Source organism: Carcharodon carcharias, chromosome 1 (genome assembly GCF_017639515.1).
Source record: "Carcharodon carcharias isolate sCarCar2 chromosome 1, sCarCar2.pri, whole genome shotgun sequence".
Taxonomy (NCBI): Eukaryota; Metazoa; Chordata; class Chondrichthyes; order Lamniformes; family Lamnidae; genus Carcharodon; species Carcharodon carcharias.
Window position 1 is genome coordinate 115,071,065 of NC_054467.1, and position 21,279 is coordinate 115,092,343.

General features: G+C 40.8%; 1 protein-coding gene across 8 annotated transcripts in view; it reads right to left on the reverse strand.

Moving 5' to 3' along the window:
- The window catches only part of LOC121280429 (LIM domain-binding protein 2), a 330,324-nt gene extending 323,034 nt beyond the window's left edge, over positions 1 to 7,290 (reverse strand). For 2 of the 8 annotated variants that reach the window (XM_041192706.1, XM_041192619.1), the window contains exon 1: positions 6,945 to 7,290. In XM_041192706.1, coding sequence (XP_041048640.1) covers positions 6,945 to 7,076 — 132 coding nt within the window. In that variant the 5' untranslated portion in view covers positions 7,077 to 7,290. The remainder of the gene's footprint in view (positions 1 to 6,944) is intronic. The other 6 variants (XM_041192886.1, XM_041192810.1, XM_041192969.1 and 3 more) reach the window with 4 other exon arrangements.
- Positions 7,291 to 21,279: the final 13,989 nt, after the last annotated feature.

Consider the following 21,279-nt stretch of genomic DNA (forward strand, 5'->3'; position numbering starts at 1 on the left):
GTGGGCTGGTACCAAAAGAGTAACCAAGGAAAACAATTAGATAATCATAAACTGGTTCACCAAAGCCCTTCAGGGAAGGGAACCTGGCAGCCCTAGCTACAAGTGACTCCAATCCAACACTGTGTGGTTGGCTCTAAATCTGCTTTAAAGTGGCTCTCACAACCATCAGAGTGGAATCAAATGAGCAATAAATGAAGTTCTGCCCAACATGATGCACATCCAGAGATCAAAGAAAAAATATATAGAATCAATGGGAAGGATTTTAACTCAGTCAAACCCATGCACTTACACAAAGTTAAAATCAGACCTAATGTCTCAAGAAACAATAGAGGAGGGGTTGTGTCATGAACTTGATGTACCACACAGGCTTCTTACTTGAAACAAAGAACTTTATTACAGAGCTTTTTTAGAAGCTACATGCTTGAACCAGGTCCATGACTAGAAAGCTCCACCTCCAGGAATACCCATGCTTAGGGCTCATTCGTCAGAACAATCATATAACCCCTAAAGGCAGTAGGAAAGGTTATACCTTCAATCACTACATTTCCTCCCCTTTTTTTTTTACATTTCCTATTTACAAATAATATTTTAATCACCAACACATACATTTATACAGAGGTCATGTGATTAAAGATTAAGTCTCTAATTCGGCTAGAGTGGCGTAGCTCTACCACTTGAGATTCTCCCACTGGATCGACATGATCAGGAACTGTAGCATCAGGGACATCCATAGAAAGTGGCCGTCCAGGAATAGGCAATTCAACAGAGACATCAGGTATGTATATTCTAGGTCGATGTGTCACTTCAGGGATTAAAGGTTTGACATTAATTACAGGCGGAATAGCTAGTTGTTGGAATGTCTATCTACTCTTTAATTCATCCACATGTTTTTGAATAATCCAGTCTTCCACCTGGATTGACAATGGTCCTGCTTTAGAGACAATTATACCAGGAACCCAACAAGGTCCATTTCCAAAATTCCACACGAAAACTATATCTCCCACAGTAATTCGAGCTTTGTTATGAATATCTTGATTCAATTTCTGACTAATCTGATTCTTCTCTACCTTCCCCTCTTAAATTTGGAAATACCAGACTTAATCTTGCACGTAGGCGGCGTTTCATCAGTGATTCAGTGTTGAACCTATAGTTGCATTAGGAGTCATACGATAAAAGAAAGGAAAAGGTGAAAGTCGAGTTTCTAAAGTACCTTCAGATAACCTCTTCATTCCTGATTTGAATGTTTGTTCTGCTCTTTCTGCTAACCTATTTGATGAGGGATGATATGGTGCTGTTTTAATATGTTTAATTCCATTTAAACTCATGAATCTCTGAAATTCTGTACGAGTGAAGGCAGTGCCGTTATCCGAAACAATGACTTCTGATAGGCCATGTATACTAAATCATTGGCGCAGCTTTTCAATAGTTGCACATGATATCAGTGATCTAACTTCATACATATCCATCCACTTAGAATGTGCATCAATGATCAATAAAAATATGGTACCGATAAATGGACCTACATAGCCTATATGTAGACTACAGGGTCAACCAGGCCACTCTCACAGATGCAGTGATGCAGAAATGGGCAACTTCAGTTGTTGCTGACATTGGAGACAGTGCTTGACCATGACTTCAATCTCACTGTCTATGCCTGGCCACCAGACATAGCTTCGCGCAAGCATTTTCATCTTCGATATGCCTGGATACGCACTGTGTAGCTCTGTCAAGAGTGGTTCTCTTCCTTGTGAAGGGACAACTTTTGATCCCCACAACAAGATTCCATCTTGACAACTTCACTCTGTTTTATGGGCATAGAATGGTCTTATCTCTTCAGACACTGGTGAATTTAGCCATCCTTGAAGTACCATGTCTCGGACTTTTGACAAAATTGGATCTCTATTTGTCTAATTCCTTATTTGCTTTGCACACATAGATGAAGAGTCCAAGGAATTCAGCGCAAGCACAACTTCTTGTGGTACTGGAGCATGTACAATGCTCTCTGGTAATGGAAGACGACTGAGTGCATCTGCATCGCAATATGCATATCAGATGGTGTATAAACGTATATTCGTACGCAAATAGTATCAAAGCCCAGCGTTGAATTCTTGTTGAGGCGACTGGCGGAATGGCTTTATCTCACTGAATAAACCCATTAATGGTTTATGGTCCAACACTATGGTGAAATGTCATCCATGCAAATACTGGTGGAATTTCTTCACTCCAAATATTACTGACAAACCTTCCTTTTCAAGTTGTGAATAACCCTTCTCGGTTGCAGAGAGGGTTTTGGAGACATAGCCTATTGGTCTTTCTGATTTGATTTCTGTCTTTTTTTCTATTTGCCACAGAATTTTGTCTCATCCTTCATCTTGATTTCACCATCGGCCAAATTTCTCTCTGGTAAAATCTTAGCTGGTTCAGCTACCCATGGCTTCATTACCATCTTGGAAAGTTCCATGACTTTTCTTTCTAAAGCCTTCTTTGTTTCAATCAGCTGTCTCTTTCTTTTATCTTTTGGCTTCTTCCTGGAACATTGAACATTGTTCAGTTTTTCTGCCAACTATTTCTTCAGTTTGTTCAGAGTGGCCCTATATTCGTTTTGTTTCTTTTCATGATTTTTCTGTGGAACCAACTTTGCCCTAAGGGGTCCCTGTATCCTCTGAAGGTCCTTTGGTTCTCCTAACGCATTCTAAATTACACTGTCAAATTCCCTTATCAACTCAGGGATTCTTCCTGTTCTCAACTGAAAGATTTCTGACCAGTTGAGCTTAATTTTTTGTAACCAATCACAGCCCAGAAGACTAGATCCTTCACCTGTCACTATGATCACTGGGAGCTGGGCTGTCTATTGCCTGTTGGACACAGGTACTGTGACGATGCCCTTTACCTATATTGACTCTCCAGTGTATGTCTTCAGTTGAGCCATGGTTTGTTCCAATGGCTGGATACCTCCACTTAGCTATTTAAACATGTGTTCTCCCACCACTGTGGTCAATGCTCCTGTGTCACCTCCATGACTAGAGGCTTCCCATTCACTTTAAGAGTGATGATGCTTGGTTCAGTTTTTACTGCTTTGACATTTTATAAGGAATCGATATCTGTATCGGCAGCTTCAGGTTCCGTTATATTATGCGCTTCAATCATCTTGGTCTGCTGTCTTATGGGCTTGTCTTGATTTCGCCCTGCATTGCTTTATTATGTGCCTTTGCTGTGGCAGTAATGGCATTCTGTCTCCTTAAATCTGCAGGCTCCCGGTACATGGTTAACCCCACATCTGTAACAGATTAATTTCTAAATTGCTGCAGAGATGCTTCCACTATGCCTTTTTGTTTGTCAAGCAGCAGAGACTGTCTCCCACCTCACAGCTGTCTCTCTGGTTTTCGTGCCACGCCCAGTGGCAGGTTCCCGCCCTAATTGAAGAACTGCTCCATGTTGCACGTCCTGTGAAGCCTGCAAGTCCCTCACAGCATTTTCCATGGCTAATGCTGTTTCTATGGTGTGCTTCAAATTGATATTAACTTCTGCAAGTAAACGGCGCTGAATGGCATTGTCGTGAATGCTACAATCTAACCGGTCCCGCAACATGTCATTGAATGTGTCTCCGAAGTCACAGTGCTCAGTCAACTGCTTCAACTTTGCTATATAAGTTGCGACCGACTCTCCTGGGGCCCTTACTCTGGAGTTAAACTGAAACCTCTGCATTATTACTGATGGTTTCGGCTGAAAATGCATATTCATGGCGTCTACAAATTTGTTAAAAGATTTTGAATTGGGCGCAATCAGAGTCGTCAGATTGCGGATGAGATTGTTTGTCTTGCTACCACATACGCTCAAAAGAATTGTTTTCAGCTTCTCCTCTGCGGTCATTTCATTTGCCACGAGATACAAACCTAGGCGCCCTACACACTGGCTCCAGTCTTCCATGTCTGCTTCATAAAAGTAAATTCTGCCGAAGAATGACATGACTGGTGAGTATACTTTTCTTTCCTTAAGAATTGATGTACTCACATTCACAAGGCGAGGTGCAGCATCGGAGCTAATTTATCCTCATCACCAAATGAACTTGATGCACTGGACAGGTTCCTTACTTGAAACAGATAACTTTATTACAGAGCTCTTTTAGAAGCTACATGCTTGAACCAGGTCCACGACTAGAAAGCTCCAACCCCCAGATTACCAGCGCTTAGGGTTCATTCGTCAGAACAATCACATTACCCCCTAAAAGTAGGAAAGGTTATACCTTCAATCATTACAGGTTGTGTCATGTTTTATTTTGCCTTCGGCAGTGGAAAACGAGGAGGCAACCATTCTGTATAACAGAGTATTGTTCCACCATGTATTCCGGTGGCATCATGAGGAGGTCACAGGGCAACTATATGATAAAATTTTGGATGAAATGATGAATTCCTCAAAATGTCACCTCAGTCCCAAACTCAGAAGAACTTATCTTTCAGCAATACACTGCTCTTCATTTCTAAGTTGTGAGGCTTTGTACTTTTCTTTACGAGCAAGATTACCCAACTAACACAAATCAGCCCTAAGTGTAAGGAACGTTTAGCACTGAGCTGGGCAGAGACCACAAAAGTTCACATATTTACAATTACTAATCAAAGAGATTTACCGCAGCATTTTGGGACCTCACAATGCACTAACACAGCACGCCACAAGTACCCATGTGGTGAGCATCTGTGATGGCGGCAAACATCGAAGTTCTCTCGCCAGGGTGGAAAACAGAAGAATTGGACAAAGACTCAACCCAAGTGGCTTTCAAAGTACTAAACTCTGGCAGATTTTTTTTTTCAGAAAAAGAAATAATGGATTGCCTTGTTGTGGAGACTTTAACTCCAACTAAATGGAAGCCCAAACTTCAGAGGTGAAAAGACACTGTTTGAAGTACTGTTACCATCGTTCCCTGCAAATTTGTAATAAAGAAAAACACAATTTTTTTATTTATTCATGACAAAATTGTCACTGAAAGAAAAGAGCAATAATCATGGAAAAAAATTACAATGCTTCGTCTTATGATTGTTTATTAAATGCCATCTAAACTATTATAGCAAGCTCATTAAATCTGCTACATTTAATAAAGATTGATGCAGTTGCTGAATAATTGCTAATCTGTACTTTGGGAACTGCTGAACTTGGCCGTCACTTCGTTTAGCTTGAAGGAGATTAAAAAGCAATCTGTCATCAACACCTCCTAACTGCTGTTCACACTCCAACACTGGCACTGCAACTCACAGCAAACACAAGTGCAACTACTTGTGATACGACTAGACTCGCAACATTTTTTTAGTTATTTCCTCGTTGAATGTGTATGCCAAAATGAACATGTATTTCTTGTACATTATGTGCCAAGAATACTTATGAAAGTTCAGCTTTCATGTTTTAGCCTATGCTCTTTCCTTTAAGCTTAACATCCTAGAAATTAGTCAATTTCAACAGCATCAATAATATGAGTTTGTGGAAAGACATGCGTACACTACATCTATTTAAAACATTAATTATTTCTACAATAACAAGAATGTGGCATAAAACAACTGCTTCTATTGATAAGACATTAATAAAACTGTGTACACATAAAAAATATCAAATACTGAAGTTAGAGATGGGTGCTACTAACCCTGCTTAAAATCAACATTTAAAAATGCAGAAGCAAATAGTAAGAAACTACACATTCAAAACTTGATAAATTAAACAGAAGTCAGCCCAGCATCAAAAACAATCGGGAGTTTGAAAAAGTGAAACTACGGAGGCTGTTCCAATAACACTAAGAACTGTGACTGCAGCTAAATGCAGAATGTTAGCACATCATAGAAGCAATGTTGTGCACATAGACTCTAGTTCAGGTGGCCCTTACTATTCAAAAACAGAAAGGTTTTGTGCAATGATACAATTTTGCAAATCAGTAGCCTCCAAGTGTTACTAAAGCTCATCAAATTATTTCAATGCAGCAAATCTTTCCCATTATAGTTTCAATTTACAGTATAATCTATGTAATGAGAGAAAGAGGGTCCTGCTTTGATTTTTTAATCAGCTTGGAAGTCCTGCCACTGGACATAAATACATCCAGCAAGCAAAAAAAAAAAGATTTATCCAGTGTCAAAATAAATTGTAGCCAGTACCTGAGCTTACTATCGCCTCAGATTACACAATAATGTTTACAATCCATCACTTTACATGTATAATCTACTTTGCTTATAAAATTTAGTTCTGTAATAAATATCTTGTTTGCCTTTACACATAAAAGATGAATTTATGAACAACTGTCTGACAAAAGACCTATGACAGTCTGATTTTCTTAATTAACCGGTCTAATGGTTTATTGTAAATTCCCCGTCACTCCTTAAATTTAACTAACTGAGGTCGGTGGCAGCACAATAGGAAAGACTAACTTCCATTTCAGCCTCTTCTTATTAACGTCCCTATTACAGCAGTAAGAGCCATTCCAAGCACCTCTTACTTACAGTAAGTATCAGACAACCAGCTGTCATTGATCCAGCAATATGCTCCCACTGCGTTGCTTGTGATCATTTCAGTGGAAACACAGGTACTTTTCCAATGCAAATTTAAATTAAATGTTTCTCCTCAGTAATGTGGGTTAGCTGCCTTTCATTAAAAATTACTTAAACATCAAACACCCGTCCCCTTCCCAAACCAAGAAAATTTCACATTAGGAGGATCAGTCTTGGGAAAAAAAACAAATGCCTCATTTCTTGGCTTCATTAAATTCTGCGAAGAAGCGGCAGCTTTTATCAAGTTAAACAATTAATTTGCATCAAGAGATAATGAGGCCACATAATTTAATTACAAAAATAATCACAGCCATGTGTTTCTGCATATAATGGAATACTTCAAGCAGCATAATGAGTTCCTGCGAAATTATTCCAAAACCACATTTGAAGTACTATGTGCAATTTTTAAAAAACTGAAGGACTTACCTCTGTCCGAGTCTGCAGCCGCTTGTTCAGCTCATATATCCGATAGTCTGGCTGCACCACGTATGGCGTGTGTCTCCTATAAAATGGTCCAAAAGGAGAGGAATAGAAAGGGTCATGAGGTGTGCTGGACATCTTGAATGCTTGCAGAGAATCAAACTACACACTGTAACATCAACATCCATACAGTGCACATGGGCTTCAGGCTACAGTGCAGGCAAGCTATCAGCAGAACACACTGGGAAATGCTCTGGGAGCCCTCTACTGCAAGAGAAAGACCGGATAGCTCTAGGCAGAAAAACTTGTTTTTAAAAAATCAGTTTGTGAAAGGGTCATTTCCTGTCCGCTCCAAAGACTGGCAAAAATATAATTCTTCAAGCTGACAGAGAGGTCTGAGGTTTGGTTTTAATTTTTCCCAGCAAGGACCCCTCAGGAACCTGGCAGCAAGACTTGTTAGCATATAGGTGGTTGAACAGCTGCCTGAACTAAAATGCCTCCTACAAGGAATATTCCACACTGCAGTGCTGCATTTTCTAACACCAACACTTTAAACAGCACTCTTGCTTCACTCACTCTTAAAGAGCATCCTTAATACTGACTACAGCATGCAACTAAATTGAACAGTTAAACTCCTAAGAATAGCATTACAAATATAGAAGAAGTGGAACAGAAATAAATCTTTTTAAAAGAATATAATTAAGTTACTGCATCTTGTAAGACAGCTCTCAGGAGACACTTTTTTGTTTTAAAAATGCTTTGAATGTTGTTTTCCAAAGATGAATAAAAATGATTTCCTCCTCATAAATTTTCATCTTAACACAAGGAAGCTATACTCTACCAGTAACAGGGAGCCTCCTGGGGGTCTGGAATAGCATCCTATCATACTTATGCCATCATTAGATGATCGTTTGGCAAAGTAATCTAAAAGTTAAAAACATATAATAAAGAGTTTCTAATATTCTCTCTTTGGTAACATACTGATGCATTGACATGCATTAACTCTTTTTGACTTCATATACTTTTAAATAGTCACTGCCAGAGGGAGCCTCCCTGAATGACCCCCGCCCTCTCCCCTTTTCCTGTTGAGGTCACATGGCCGTATGGAGGCATGACCCTCTGTTTGCATCTGAGTGCACATATATTACGAAAAGAACAATGACATACCATGCTGCTGCCTCCAATTACTTTCTAAAATCACCAGTTCAAATTATTGTGCTCTAACTGTAAAACAGCTTGCGTCAATTCATATTTGAACTAACTGATATGACAGAATTTCAAGAGCCCAGAAAGTAAAATAAATCAGTTCCAAAGCAACACAGTATATAACATCACCAGCTGTGGATATTTCTTTAACAGACAATATTTTGTTGGAAATATTTACTTTTACAATGTAATTTCATTAACATGCTTTATTTTATGAAGACTTATGTGAGTACTGAAAAGTCCAAACGTCTACTCCAGAAACGCGTACTTGGATTACTACAAGTGAATTTATTCCAATATATAAAAGCATCAAACTAATAGAACAGGAAATAGCTCTCTCCTTTTACTGATTCTGTATGATGAAAATTAATGATTTGTTCCTCAGCCTGCCAAACCCATAGACAAAACAAGGCCAAATTAGTTTTAGAATTTCTTGTACATGAGAAGTGACAATTAGCATCCCATCGAACTCAACTTTTTGATATCAGCATAATTCACATTACTTCCAAGATCCACGGAAGGAGCATTCATATCACAGCCTCTGTAGCCTGCAAATCCACCTACAACACTACACCCAACTTACCACCCAGATTTCCAGAGCCTGTTTGAAATAGCAGTGAGGGAAGGTATAGCGACACAACAAGATGATGATTTCCACCCCAAAATCTCTATTTTTTCACAACTAACAAGTGGTTTGGGGACAGTCCTCCAACAGGTACTCTAGAACAGTCTCTCAAGTGCAGTGGTTGAAATATTGAAATATATGACAAAACTGTTAAGGTAACTGAATTAGACTAGATGGTTTAACTTTGTGAAGCCAGACAGATGATCTGCTTTTTACAAACTCAGTCTCAAGTTGAAGTGGAACTTTATTTCTATGGCACTGTCACTTTATTGGTTAATTAACTTGTTTTAAAATCCAGGTCTTCTAATGACCTGCAAAATGTCACAATATACAGGTATATCTCTCCACTTTAAATTACAGTTAAAATCTAAGTTGCCTTTATTTATGTGCTTTTTTGGAAGTAATTTCTCCTTTTTGTTTTTCCCTCATGTATTGCACACACATTTTTTGGTGAGTTGTGTTCACCATGCCAACCTGAACAGTTGCCAAGTTACTAAGAATGATTCAAACCTGCGAAAGAGCAACTGGTGACCATCTCCTCTATATTTATGGTGAACTATTCTGCTCAAAGTGAGAGCTGTCAACACTGGGGAATGAATATTTTTCAACATTGTCACCCACTGTATAAAAGTGTTTCACTAATAGAATAGGAAATAGCTCTCTATGCTCCCTGTACGATCAAAATTAATTATACTCCTTAAATTAAGGCAAAATACTGCGGATGCTGGAAATCTGAAACAAAAACAAGAATTGCTGGAAAAACACAGCTGGTCTGACTCAGATGAAAGCATGAAGCAGCACCGAAACAGACATCGATATACTGGAGAAAGAGTTGTGGGAGGGGGCCTGAGTAGGACTGGAACAAGGAATGCTCCACCTACCCCATAAAAAGACAGGCATAACTGAGGCCCATGCGGGTACCCATAGCCACACCTTGTATTTGGAGGAAGTGAAATGAGTTTAAGGAGAAATTGTTCAGTGACAGAAAGAGTTCAGCCAGACTGAGGAGAGTGGTGGTGGATGGGGATTGTTCGGGCCTTTGTTCAAGGAAGAAGCAGAGAGCCCTCAGACCATCCTGGTGGGGGATGGAGGTATAGAGGGATTGGACGTCCATGGTGAAGAGGAGACTGTTGAGGCCAAGTACCTGGAAATTGTTGATATGGTGTAGGGCATCAGACGAATCGCAGGCTTAGGTGGGAAGAGACTGGACAAGGGAAGAGAGAACGGAGTCAAGATAGGAAGAAATGAATTCCGTGGAACAGGAACAAGATCAGATGAGAGCATGAAGCAGTCATCGATGTACCAGACTTCTTACTCCTCCTTGCCTGACTTTGTGTGCTGTTGTTCAAATATTACCATTCATTTTATGAAGCCAAAGGTAGTTTTCTGCTATGTAACTTTGCCCTCTAAGAAATGGGTCAAGACCAAGCAAACACATAGTACAGCATGTCACTCCTTTCATGCACACCCAATGGTGACTTACCTCATGGGAGATGTAGTTCTGCTTATAGAAACTGCCTCTTTACTGCAAACACATGTACAAAAGCACGAATTGTAACAATACCACTGGTGGCTCACCAAGGTCAGGCAAGATCTAAAGTTCTTACCACATAAGTAACTTGCTCAAATCCTCTAGCTACACTCTGCTCTTGGAACTGTCACTTGGCTTCATATTGGCAATTCAGATTTCTTTCAATTGCTCCATTGTGCTCTATCTTCAGCTGTAACTTCCCATGAACGAAGCTGTGTTCCTCAGGGCTTGAAATTAATTACGTCTTTAATATACTTTCACTAAGCATTTTCTTCCTTCAACTTAAAGTATAGTACAATGTTAAGGGTCTGTCACCTATCAAAACTGTGCTTTCTTAAGCATGGCCCAAATCCAGTTGTCTCTGAGGTCTTTTCTTGCCACTTGATGTTAGGAATAGAGTGAAGACTCTTTTGTGAAACTTCTCTAGCTCCCTGATGGGCTTACAAGACAACATCCAAGTTTCATTACGATAAAACATGTTACATTTGATTTTACTTTGGAGTCAATATGGTGTGAAATTACAAACTTTTTTCTTAAGTATACCAAAGGCAAGGCAAACATTGTATTCATTATTCTATCACTGGATAACGTGTTACCCAGATAAACACACTGCAGCACAATACTCCTAACCTTGATGGAAGGTACAGAATAAATGATTTGAGATGGTGGTTGACACGCCACTTCCATCTTCTTCAGGTATGATGGCCTCATAGCAGAATTGTTTTCCACTATCTCTGCAAAAAGCTGGACTGTTAAACTTCTTACAGGCAGTTGGTGAAGGAGGAAACCAAAATTCAATCTTCACTCAGTTTTAGATTTATTCACAAAGTGTAAGAAATGTATAGCTTCTAGCTCTACACCCAGCTTAGGTGTCTCTTTAAATGTGAACAGGTAATGGAATTATCTAGTAAGTGCCCACCCACCCCAGCTATAGACACTTAACCTTAATTTATAGAATTAACATTAGACATTTTGCACCCCAGTAGTCTTCAACGATCATACATCAAGCCCTGGACTGGACCACAGATTATTAATGCTGCAATGGACATACCATTAATGGAGAGTGATACAGTGAACCGGGACATCTGCAACAATGGTATAAAATTTCTCCTTGTCTATAAGGGAGACTGGCATGAATTCCCAGGTGATGTGACAAGTCAGAAATTTGCTTATGGGCTCCTAGAATATCTTCTGTCCCAATTTCCTGAGAACTTTGGAGCTCAGGGGAAAAGGAGAAGGGGTAACCAAGATTACATCCTGGAAGTTAACCAACCATCTAGTGAGACAGATGTATTGACATCCTTGATCCTTCCATTCAACAAGAAGCACATTTAAAAGCTCTTCTGACTACTAAGAAAAAGTACCTACATTTCTGGGCTATGGCACATTAGAATTCATCTAAAAATGAGGTGTCAACCTGGTGAAGCTACAACTCAGGACTACTTGTGTGCCAAACAGCATAAGAAAGAGCTAAGCGATCCCAGAACCAACAGATCAGATCTAAGCTCTGCAGTCCTGCCTCATCCAGTCATGAATAGTGGAGGACAATTAAACAATTCACTGGAGGAGGAGGCTCCATAAATATTCCCATCCTCACTGATGGGGGAGCCCAGCACATCAGTGCAAAGGAGGAAGCTGATGCATTTGCAGCAATCTTCAGCCAGAAGTGCCAAGTGGATATCCATCTCAGCATCCTCCAGGGTCCCCAGCATCACAGATGCCAGTTTTCAGCCAAATTGATTCATTCCATATGTGAGGACCACGGCAGACGTTAATTGCTGAGCAAACCAAATCCCAGAAGGGAACTTGGCTTACAGGCCAAGCCCTTTTTTTTTATTGACAACGAGAAGAAAACATACTGATCTCAGCAGCAAGAAGCCCAGTAACACTTTTGGGATTTTAAAAATTAAAAGTAAAAGTTTTGTTAACAAGAAGAAAAGAAATCTTAGGCACACAAGAAGACCGATACACAGTTAAAATTAGTCTTACAACACATTCCCCCAAAAGACTCCCTACTTGGTCAGACCCACAAGTAAACACCTTCCAGGCAACACACCCTTATAGATGTTTAACTATAAAAATCCAGTAATATTACCCATGGCAAACTGCTGTAGCTTTAATAAAGGTATACCACACAACCTCTTAAACTCTTTTTCACTCTGCTATGGAAATCCAAGGCTTCAGAACAAGACTGCTATTTGCAACCCAAGACTTCTTTGGCTTGATTGGATGGCTGATTCAAACTGCACATTCTCCCAACCTAGAGCTGTTTCTAGGAGATCTTCCCCACACAGCCAACAGCCATCAGCCAACCACCAACAACTAAGCTCGCCACAGTAACTCCAGAATACCTTTTTCCCCCTTTCATCTCAGCTTCCATTGTCCTCACACATACGATATCAAGAGTGAAGGGACCTGGAGGCAGTACCAACACCTAAAAGACAGGGTGAAAAGAGGGCCCAGAGAAAGTAACCATCACCTAGAAGAGCAAGAGGACCCAGAGACTCATTGGCTCAGCTCGTCCATTTGTTTAGAACAAATCCCATGAATAAATTTAAAAATATATAAATTCAGACATTCTCAGTGCGATTAGTACTGGGTCTGCGACCTCAATAGAGTGTGAGAGTTTGGTGAGCTGGGAGAGTTTAGCGAGGACGGAAAGGAGGTGCTCCTTTGCTTTTTTCTAACTCTTTCATCCTGGTTCTTGCTCTGCTACAGAGAAAGAAGCTAGCTGTTCAGTGAGTATCTGCTAAGTGGCCAAGATCTATTCTATTCATAAGGTTTAAAATAGTACAGGAATTTGTGATAAGGTTCGTAAATATATAAAAGAGAATAAATAATTGGATAAAGCAATTAAGTAATTAATTAAAGCACACAAGTATAGCAGAACAAGTGATGTGTCACGGCTGCAGCATGTGGGATCACCTGGATGCTATCCAGTGTTATCCAGGGCAAGCATGCCTGCAGTAAGTGTCTGCAGCTTGAGGAGCTTTGGCTCAAAGGCGTTGAGCTGGAGGCTGAGCTGCGGACACTGTAACGCAACACATCAAGGAGGGGGAAAGTTACCTGGATGCTTTGTACCAGGAGGCAGTTACACCAGTTAGGATAGGATCTTCTGATTTGGAAGATGGTCAGTGACAGGAAGGTGCGACTGTAGCTGGTCAGGTAAGGGGACCCAGAGGGCAGGAGTGCAGGAGTGTGAGCCTCTGCAATTGTCCAACAGGTCTGAGGTTCTTTCAGCTTGTGTGGATGTGAAAGGGTGCTGCAGGTTGGATGAGCTGACTGACCATGGCACTGTGGTACAGCAAGCCATTCAACTGGGCGGGGGGGGGGGGAACACAAAAGAATGTAGTGGTAGTATGAGACAGTATAGTGAGGGGGATTACACTGTTCTCTGTAGCAAGGAGCAAGAGTCCAAAAGGTTATGTTGCCTACCCAGTGCCAGGGTTCGGGGCATTTACTCAGAGCTGGAGTGGAACTTGCAGTGGGAGGAGAAGGATCCAGTGTTGTGGTCCATGTAGGGACCAACAACATTGGCAGGGTGAGGAAAGAGGTTCTCATGCAGAACCTCCTTATTGAGTATGAGGAGCTAGGCACTAAACCTCAAAGGTAATAATTTCTGGATTATTACCTAAGCCGCGTACAAATTGGCATAAGACAAATAAGAATAAAGAAATGAATGTGTGGCTCAAAGACTGGTTTGGGAGAAATGGGTTCCGGTTCATGGGGCACTGGCACCAGTATCGAGGAAAGTGGGATCTGTACCTTTGGGATGGTCTACACCTGAACCGTGCTGGGGCTGGTGTCCCTGCGAGCCGCATAACTAGGGAAGTAAAGAGGGTTTTAAACTGAATAGTGGGGGGAAGGAATCAAATTTGGGAAGGTGTGGTAAACCAAAGAGTAGAGACAAGGTGAGGGAGAAAGGTATTAATATGGGAAATGACAAACAGACCACGACCAGGAAAGTATAGAGAGTAAAAATCTAAGAGTAAATCAGCAGATAAGGCTAGAAGCTACAAAAATAATAAAAAGACAAAACTAAAGGCTCTGTATCTAAACATATGTAGAAATAAATAAGTACGATCTGATAGCCATTGCAGAGAAATGACTACAGGATGACATAGATTGAGACTTGAATTTTGAAGGGTACATGGTATTTAGAAAGGACAGGAAGTTAGGAAAAGGTGGAGCGTGGCTCTCTTAATTATTGATAGTATCAGCACATTAGAGAGGGATGACCTAAGTTCAGGAAACCAGGATTTAGAAGCAGTTTGGGTTGAGATCAGAGATGATAAAGGCAAGAAGTCACTTGTGGGAGTGACGCACAAGCCCCTAACTGTAACTAAGTATTAGGACAGAGTATAAAAAAAGTGATAATGGGAGCTTGTCAGAAAAGTACAGCAATAATCATGGGAGATTTCTGGAAAATTCCGATGGGCAATGGTAGCATAGATGAGGAGTTCATAGAATGTTTTCAGGATAGTTTCTTAGAACAGCACGTTCTACAGCCAACCAGAGAACAGGCTATACTAGGCCTGGTATTGATCAATGAGATAGGATTAATTGATAACCTCAGTGAAGGCACCCGAGGGTTGCAGCGATCATAATATGATTGAATTTTCCATTCATTTTGAGGGAGAAACAAATGTGTCCAAGACAAGTAGTTTAAACTTCAATAAGGGCAATTACGAGGGCATGAAAGCAGAGCTAGCTATAGTGAATTGGCAAATGAGGTTAAGGGATAGGTCAATAGAGGTTCAGTGGCAGATATTTAAAGGGATATTTCAGAATACACAGAATATATACATTCCAATGGGCCCAGTATCTGTGGTTAACTAAAAGAGGTTAAAGACAATATCAAGCTTAAAGAAAAAACATGTAATTATGCAAGTTTGGAAGGCAGGTCAGAAGATTGGAAAGAATATAAAGAACAGCAAAGAATGACAAAAAGATTAATAAGGGGGGAAAAGTTTGAGTACGAGAGGAAGCTAGCTAGTAATATAGGCCTGAATTTTTCCCTCATTGGGCGCGCACAAGCCGCAGGACCAGGAGTGGTTGGGAAACGGACCCCGACTGCGATAAGCCCCCAACAGCAATTTCACTCTGGTTGGCCAATTACCTGCCAACCACTGTGAAACGTGTGCTGAAAAGCTCAGTGCTGCCGGGGTGGGGGCGGGAAGAGGGCAAGGGTGAGCACTGCAAGAGAGTTCCCTGAAGGCAGACAGCTATCTCAGGGAGCTGCAGACTGACTAAAGATAAAATAAAGCATAAAAAAGCAGAAACAAATGTCCATACAGCACAATCAAACACCTGAAAGCATACCTCGTAAAAATGCTGTCCTCAGGTTTTTATTTTTATTTTATTTCCTAACAGAGATTTCATGATAGATGAGGTTTCATGAAAAATGTAAAGGCCGCCTGGCCGATTGATCTGTCCGACAAACATAAAGTCCGACAAACATTCAATTGCTCCTTAAAGGGCTTAATTACCCGCTTAATTGTCAGCTGGCGTACTTTCAAATATCGAGCATCTGTCAAGCGAAATATCGCGCGAGTGCACAATGACATTGGGACAACCACCCAACGTCATCTCGTGTGATTTTATGCCTGATCAGGTCAGGCACACGCCCGCCCGTGGGAGCTAAAATTCTGCCCTAAAGACGCAGAGTAAGAGTTTCTATGGATACTTAAAAAGAAAAGAGTTAACAAAGTGAATGTTGGTCCAATAGAAAGTGCGTCTGGGGAATTGATAATGGAAAGTCAGGAGATGGCAGATAAATTAAACAAGTATTTTGCTTCAGTCAGCATTATACAAGACATAAGTAACTTCCCGGAAACAGCTGTACATCAGAAAATGGAAGGGAGGGAGGAACTCAGAAAAATTACAATCACCAGGGAAGTGGTATTCGTCAAATTGTTGGGGCTGCGGGCTGACAAATCCCCAGGTCCAGATGGACTTCATCCTAAGTTCTTGAAAGAAGTGACTAGTGAGATAGTTGATGCATTGGTATTAATTATCTAAAATACCCTAGATTTGGGGAAGGCTCCATTAGACTGGAAAATAGCAAATATACGCCCTTTATTCAAAAAGCAAGGGAGGCAGAAAGCAGAAAACAACAGGCCAGTTAGCCTAATATTTGTCACAGGGAAAGTGTTAGAAGCTGTTATTAAAGATGTTATACCAGGGCACTTAGAAAAATTCAAGCAGAGTCCATGTGGTTTTGTGAAAGAGAAATTATGTTTAACCAATTTATTGGAGTTCTTTGAAGGAGTCACATGTGCTGTGGATAAAGGAGAACCAGTGGATGCACTGTACTTATATTTTCAGAGGGCCTCTGACAAAGTGTCACATCAAAGGTTATTGCGGAAAATAAAAGCTCATGGTACAAGGAGTAACACATTGGCATAGACAGAAGATTGGCTAGCTAATAAGAAGCAGAGTTGGCATTAATGTGCCTTTTTCTGGTTGGCAGGATGTTTTCTGATGTGCCACAGGGATCAGTGCTGGAGCCTCAAATTTTTACAGTTTATACAAATGTCTTGGATTAAAGGACCAAAGGAACGGTTGCTAAATTTGCTGACTACACAATGATAGGAAAGTAAATTGTGAAGAGGATGTAAGGAGGCTACAAAGGGACATAGATACGTTAAGTGAGTGGGCAAAGATCTGGCAAATGGACTATAATGGGAAATGGGAAATTGTCCATTTTGGCAAGAAGATTAAAAAATTAGCTTATTACCTAAATGATGAGAGATTGCAGAGCTCTGAGATTCAGAGGGATCTTAGTGTCCTAGTGCATGAATCACAAAAGGATGGAAGTACAGTGAGTAATTAGAAAAGCTAGCTAATAGGATGTTATTGTTTATTGTGAGGGGAATAGACTATAAAAGTAGGGATGTTATGCTTCAGTTGTATAAGTGTATATGTGTTAGTAACAGTTCAGAGAAGGTTTACTAGACTAATACCATTAATGGGTGGGTTGTCCTATGAGGAAAGGTAAGAGAGGGTGAGCTTGTATCCACTGGAGTTTGGCAGAGTAAGAGGCGACTTGATTGAAATCTTTAAGATCCTGCGGGGTCTTGACAGGGTGCATGTGGAGAAGATGTTTCCTCTTGTGGGAGAATTTAGAACTAGGGGTCACAGCTTAAGCATGAGGGATCACTCATTTAAGACTGAGACGAAAAGAATTTTTTTCTCTCAGAGGGTCATGAGTCTTTGAACTCTCTTCCTCAAAATGTGGTGGAAGCAGAATCTTTGAATATTTTTAAGACAGAGCTAAATGGATTCTTGATTAGCAAGGGGGTGAAAGGTTATCGGGGGTAGGCAGGAATGTGAGGTTGAAGTTACAACAGACCAGTCATGATCATATTGAATGGCAGCGCAGGCTCAAGGGGCCGAGTGGCCTACTCCTGCTCCTATTTCTTATGTTCATATAAGAAATGGCTGAAGGCATTGCATACTGCAAAGGCTATGGGCCCTGACAATACTCCGGCTAAAGTCTGAAGACTTATGCTCCAGAACTTGCCACGCCCATAGCCAAGCTGTTTCAGTACAGCCACAACAATGGCATTTACCCGGCAATGTGGAAAATTGCCCAGTTATGTCCTATGCACAAAAATCAGGACAAATCCAACCCAACCAATAATCTCATCAGTCTACTCTCGATCATCAGTAAAGTAATAGGAGGGAGCATTGACAGTGCTATCAAGCAGCACTTGCTTAGCAATAATCTGCTCACTGACGGTCAGTTTGGGTTCTGCCAGGGTCACTTGGCTCCTGACCTCATTACGGCCTTGGTTCAAACATGGACAAAAGAGCTGAACTCCCAAGGTGAGCTGAGAGTTACTGCCGTTGACATCAAGGCAGCATTTGACCGAATGTGGCATCAAGGAGCCCTAGCAAAACTGGAGTCAACGGGAATCAGGGGAAAAACTCTCCGCTGGTTGGAGTCATATCTAGCACAAAGGAAGATGGTTGTGATTGTTAGAGGTCAGTCATCTCAATTCCAGAATGTCACTGCAGGCGTTACTCAGGGTAGTGTCCTCGGCACAACCATCTTCAGCTGCTTCATCAACGACTTTCCTTCCATCATAAGGTCAGAAGTGGGGATGTTTGCTGATGATTGCACAATGTTCAGCACCATTTGTGACTCCTCAGATACTGAAGCAGTCTATGTCCAAATATCCACACTTGTGCTGATAAGTGGCAAGTAGCATTCACGCCACACAAGTGCCAGGCAATGACCATCTCCAACAAGAGAGAATCTAACCATTGCCCCTTGACTTTCAATGGCCCTCATTGAAATCCCCATTATCTTCATCCTGGGGGTTACCATTGACCAGAAACTGAACTGAACTTGCCATATGAATACTGTGACTACAAAAGCAGGTCAGAGACTGGGAATCCTGTGGCGAGTAACTCACTCCTGACTCCCCAAAGCCTGTCCACCATCTACAAGGCACAAGTCAGGAGTTTGATGGAATACTCTCCACATGCCTGGATGAGTGCAGCTCCCACAACACTCAAGCAGCTTGAAACCATCCAGGTCAAAGCAGCCTACCTGATTGGAACCACATCAACAAACATTCACTCCCTCCACCACTAATGCACAGTGGAGACAGTGGGTACCATCTACAAGATGCACTGCCACAACTCACCAAGGCTCCTTTTATAGCACCTTCCAAACCCATGACTTCTACCATCCAGAAGGACAAGGGCAGCAGATGCATGGGAACACCACCATCTGGAAGTTCCCTTCCAAGCCACACATTGCTCCAACTTAGTAAAATATCACCGTGCTTTCACTGTCGCCGGGTAAAATCCTGGAATTCCCTCCCTAACAGCAACGTGGGTTCAAGAAAGCAGTTCACCACCACTTCCCATTAGAGATGGGCAATAAATGCTGGCTCAGCCAGCAAAGTCCACATCCCATGAATGAATAAAAAATACTTGCAAGCACCAGTAATCACATACAAAAGTGGTAAGATTAATAAAGGCACATGGAAGTGTTTGGAAGATAGATTATACCACACTTTTCCTTCGAGCTTTTAAAGTATTTTCTTTTTAGAACTACAGTGGAGTTTTAAACATAATTTGCATACAACAGATCACAAGCTTACAATCACTCAAAAACTACCACAGGCATTAGTGACAGCCACCAGAGATCAGATAGGGAAAGCTTTCCATCAATAAATTGAGATTTTAAAATTATGACATCTTCTTCTGTTTGTTTGTGGGCATTGCTGACAAAGGCAGCATTTAATGCTCATCCCTCTCATCTTCAGAAGGTGGTGGTGAGCTACTTTCCTGAACTGCTGCAGTTCTTGTGGCATAGGTATACTACAGTGGTGTCCTAGAAGAGAGTTCCAGGATTTTGACCCAATGACAAGGAAGGAATGACAATATAGTTCCAAATCACGGTGTTGTGTGACTTGGAGGGAACTTGCAGGTACTGGTGTTCCCATGTGTCTGCTGCCTTTGTCCCTCTAGGTAAAAGAGACTGCAGATTTGTAAGGTGCTGCTGAAATTAACTATTGATGGTACGCACTACAGCCAGTACGCAACACTGGTGGAGGCAGTGAATATTTAATGTGGTATATGGGTTGCGAATCAAGTGAGATGCTTTGTCCTGGGTGGCATGGAACCTCTTGAGTGTTGTTGGAGCTACACTGATCCAAGCAAGGGGAGGGCACTCCATTACACTTCAGCCTTGTGTCTTGTAAATGGTACACAGCTTTGGAAAGTCTGGTGATGAGTTACCTACAGCAGTATATCCAGTCTTTGGCCTCTTATGTAACCACTGTATTTATGTGGCTGTTTCAGTTAAGTTTCTAGTCAGTGATGCCCCCAGGATGTTGATAATGAGGAATTCAGCAATGCCAATGCTGTTGAATGTCAAGGGGAAGGTGGCTGAACTCTCTTGTTGGAGAGAGTCATTGCCTGGCACTTGTACAGCATGAATACTACTTACATAATATGTCTTGACATATTTGAAAAACTACTGCAAAAATACAAAGAATCCTTAAACAACATGCTGTGGCTTAAAATGTGTTTGCAACACAGAAGCAGTAATGAAATACAACTTTGAAAAAGGAGAGAAAAGTATCAAGGTGAGATTGTAATAGGTTGCAGTTTGATGCCACAAATCCACAAGGTAGTATTCAAAGTACACCAGAAATCTGATCCCCTGTCAACCTCATGTTTATATAACAAAGCAGGTCTTTATTTCAAGCAGCTCACTTCTCTTTTTTGCTGTAGATAATTTAAATATAAATAAAAACAAAGTTTAAACATCCCTTCTAGGCAAGTTTAATTGAGCAGCAGTAAAAACATAACCGTTGCAAATGATAGTGCCACTTCATAGCAATCTCAGCAGCCAAAGGAGAATGACCATTTGAAATGTCACTCATCAGCAATTGGCCAATAGTAATCATGTGACCATTCTATACCTTTTTTATAGCAAGTTCATTGGCTGCTGGTAATCATTTAAGTGATTTGCTCACCAGTTTTCCAAACCTGCCAGAATGTCATCACCTTTACTAAGTGCCAATTTGTTTCTAATAAGCATTCCATTGTTGCTCATCACAAAGATAGCAAGGAAATTGGGAAATTAAGGGAAGTACTTTGCTGTAAGAATGAATCCAAAAGTTTTTGCCATTTTTTAGACTTGCCGTTGTCCATCTAATTTCAAAGATATTTTTAAGGCAAGCTGCTGAACATGCTAGGCAATAACAGCGCAGTGAGGGAAACTGGGCATCTGAGACCTGAGTTGAATAGGGAAAGTTATTGTCTATCTCATTAAATGATTGCGTTGAAGGATTGTAAAATTAACAATACAAAGATTGAAAAGGGAGTGTAAATTAGAGTGTGTGTATTCAATGTCAAATGTGGTACAGAAAGAGAAATTAAGAGGGGAAAAGTGATTAAGTGAGAAAGAAAAAAGAGAAAAAGAGGAAAAAGTTTATAAATTTTTTGAATCT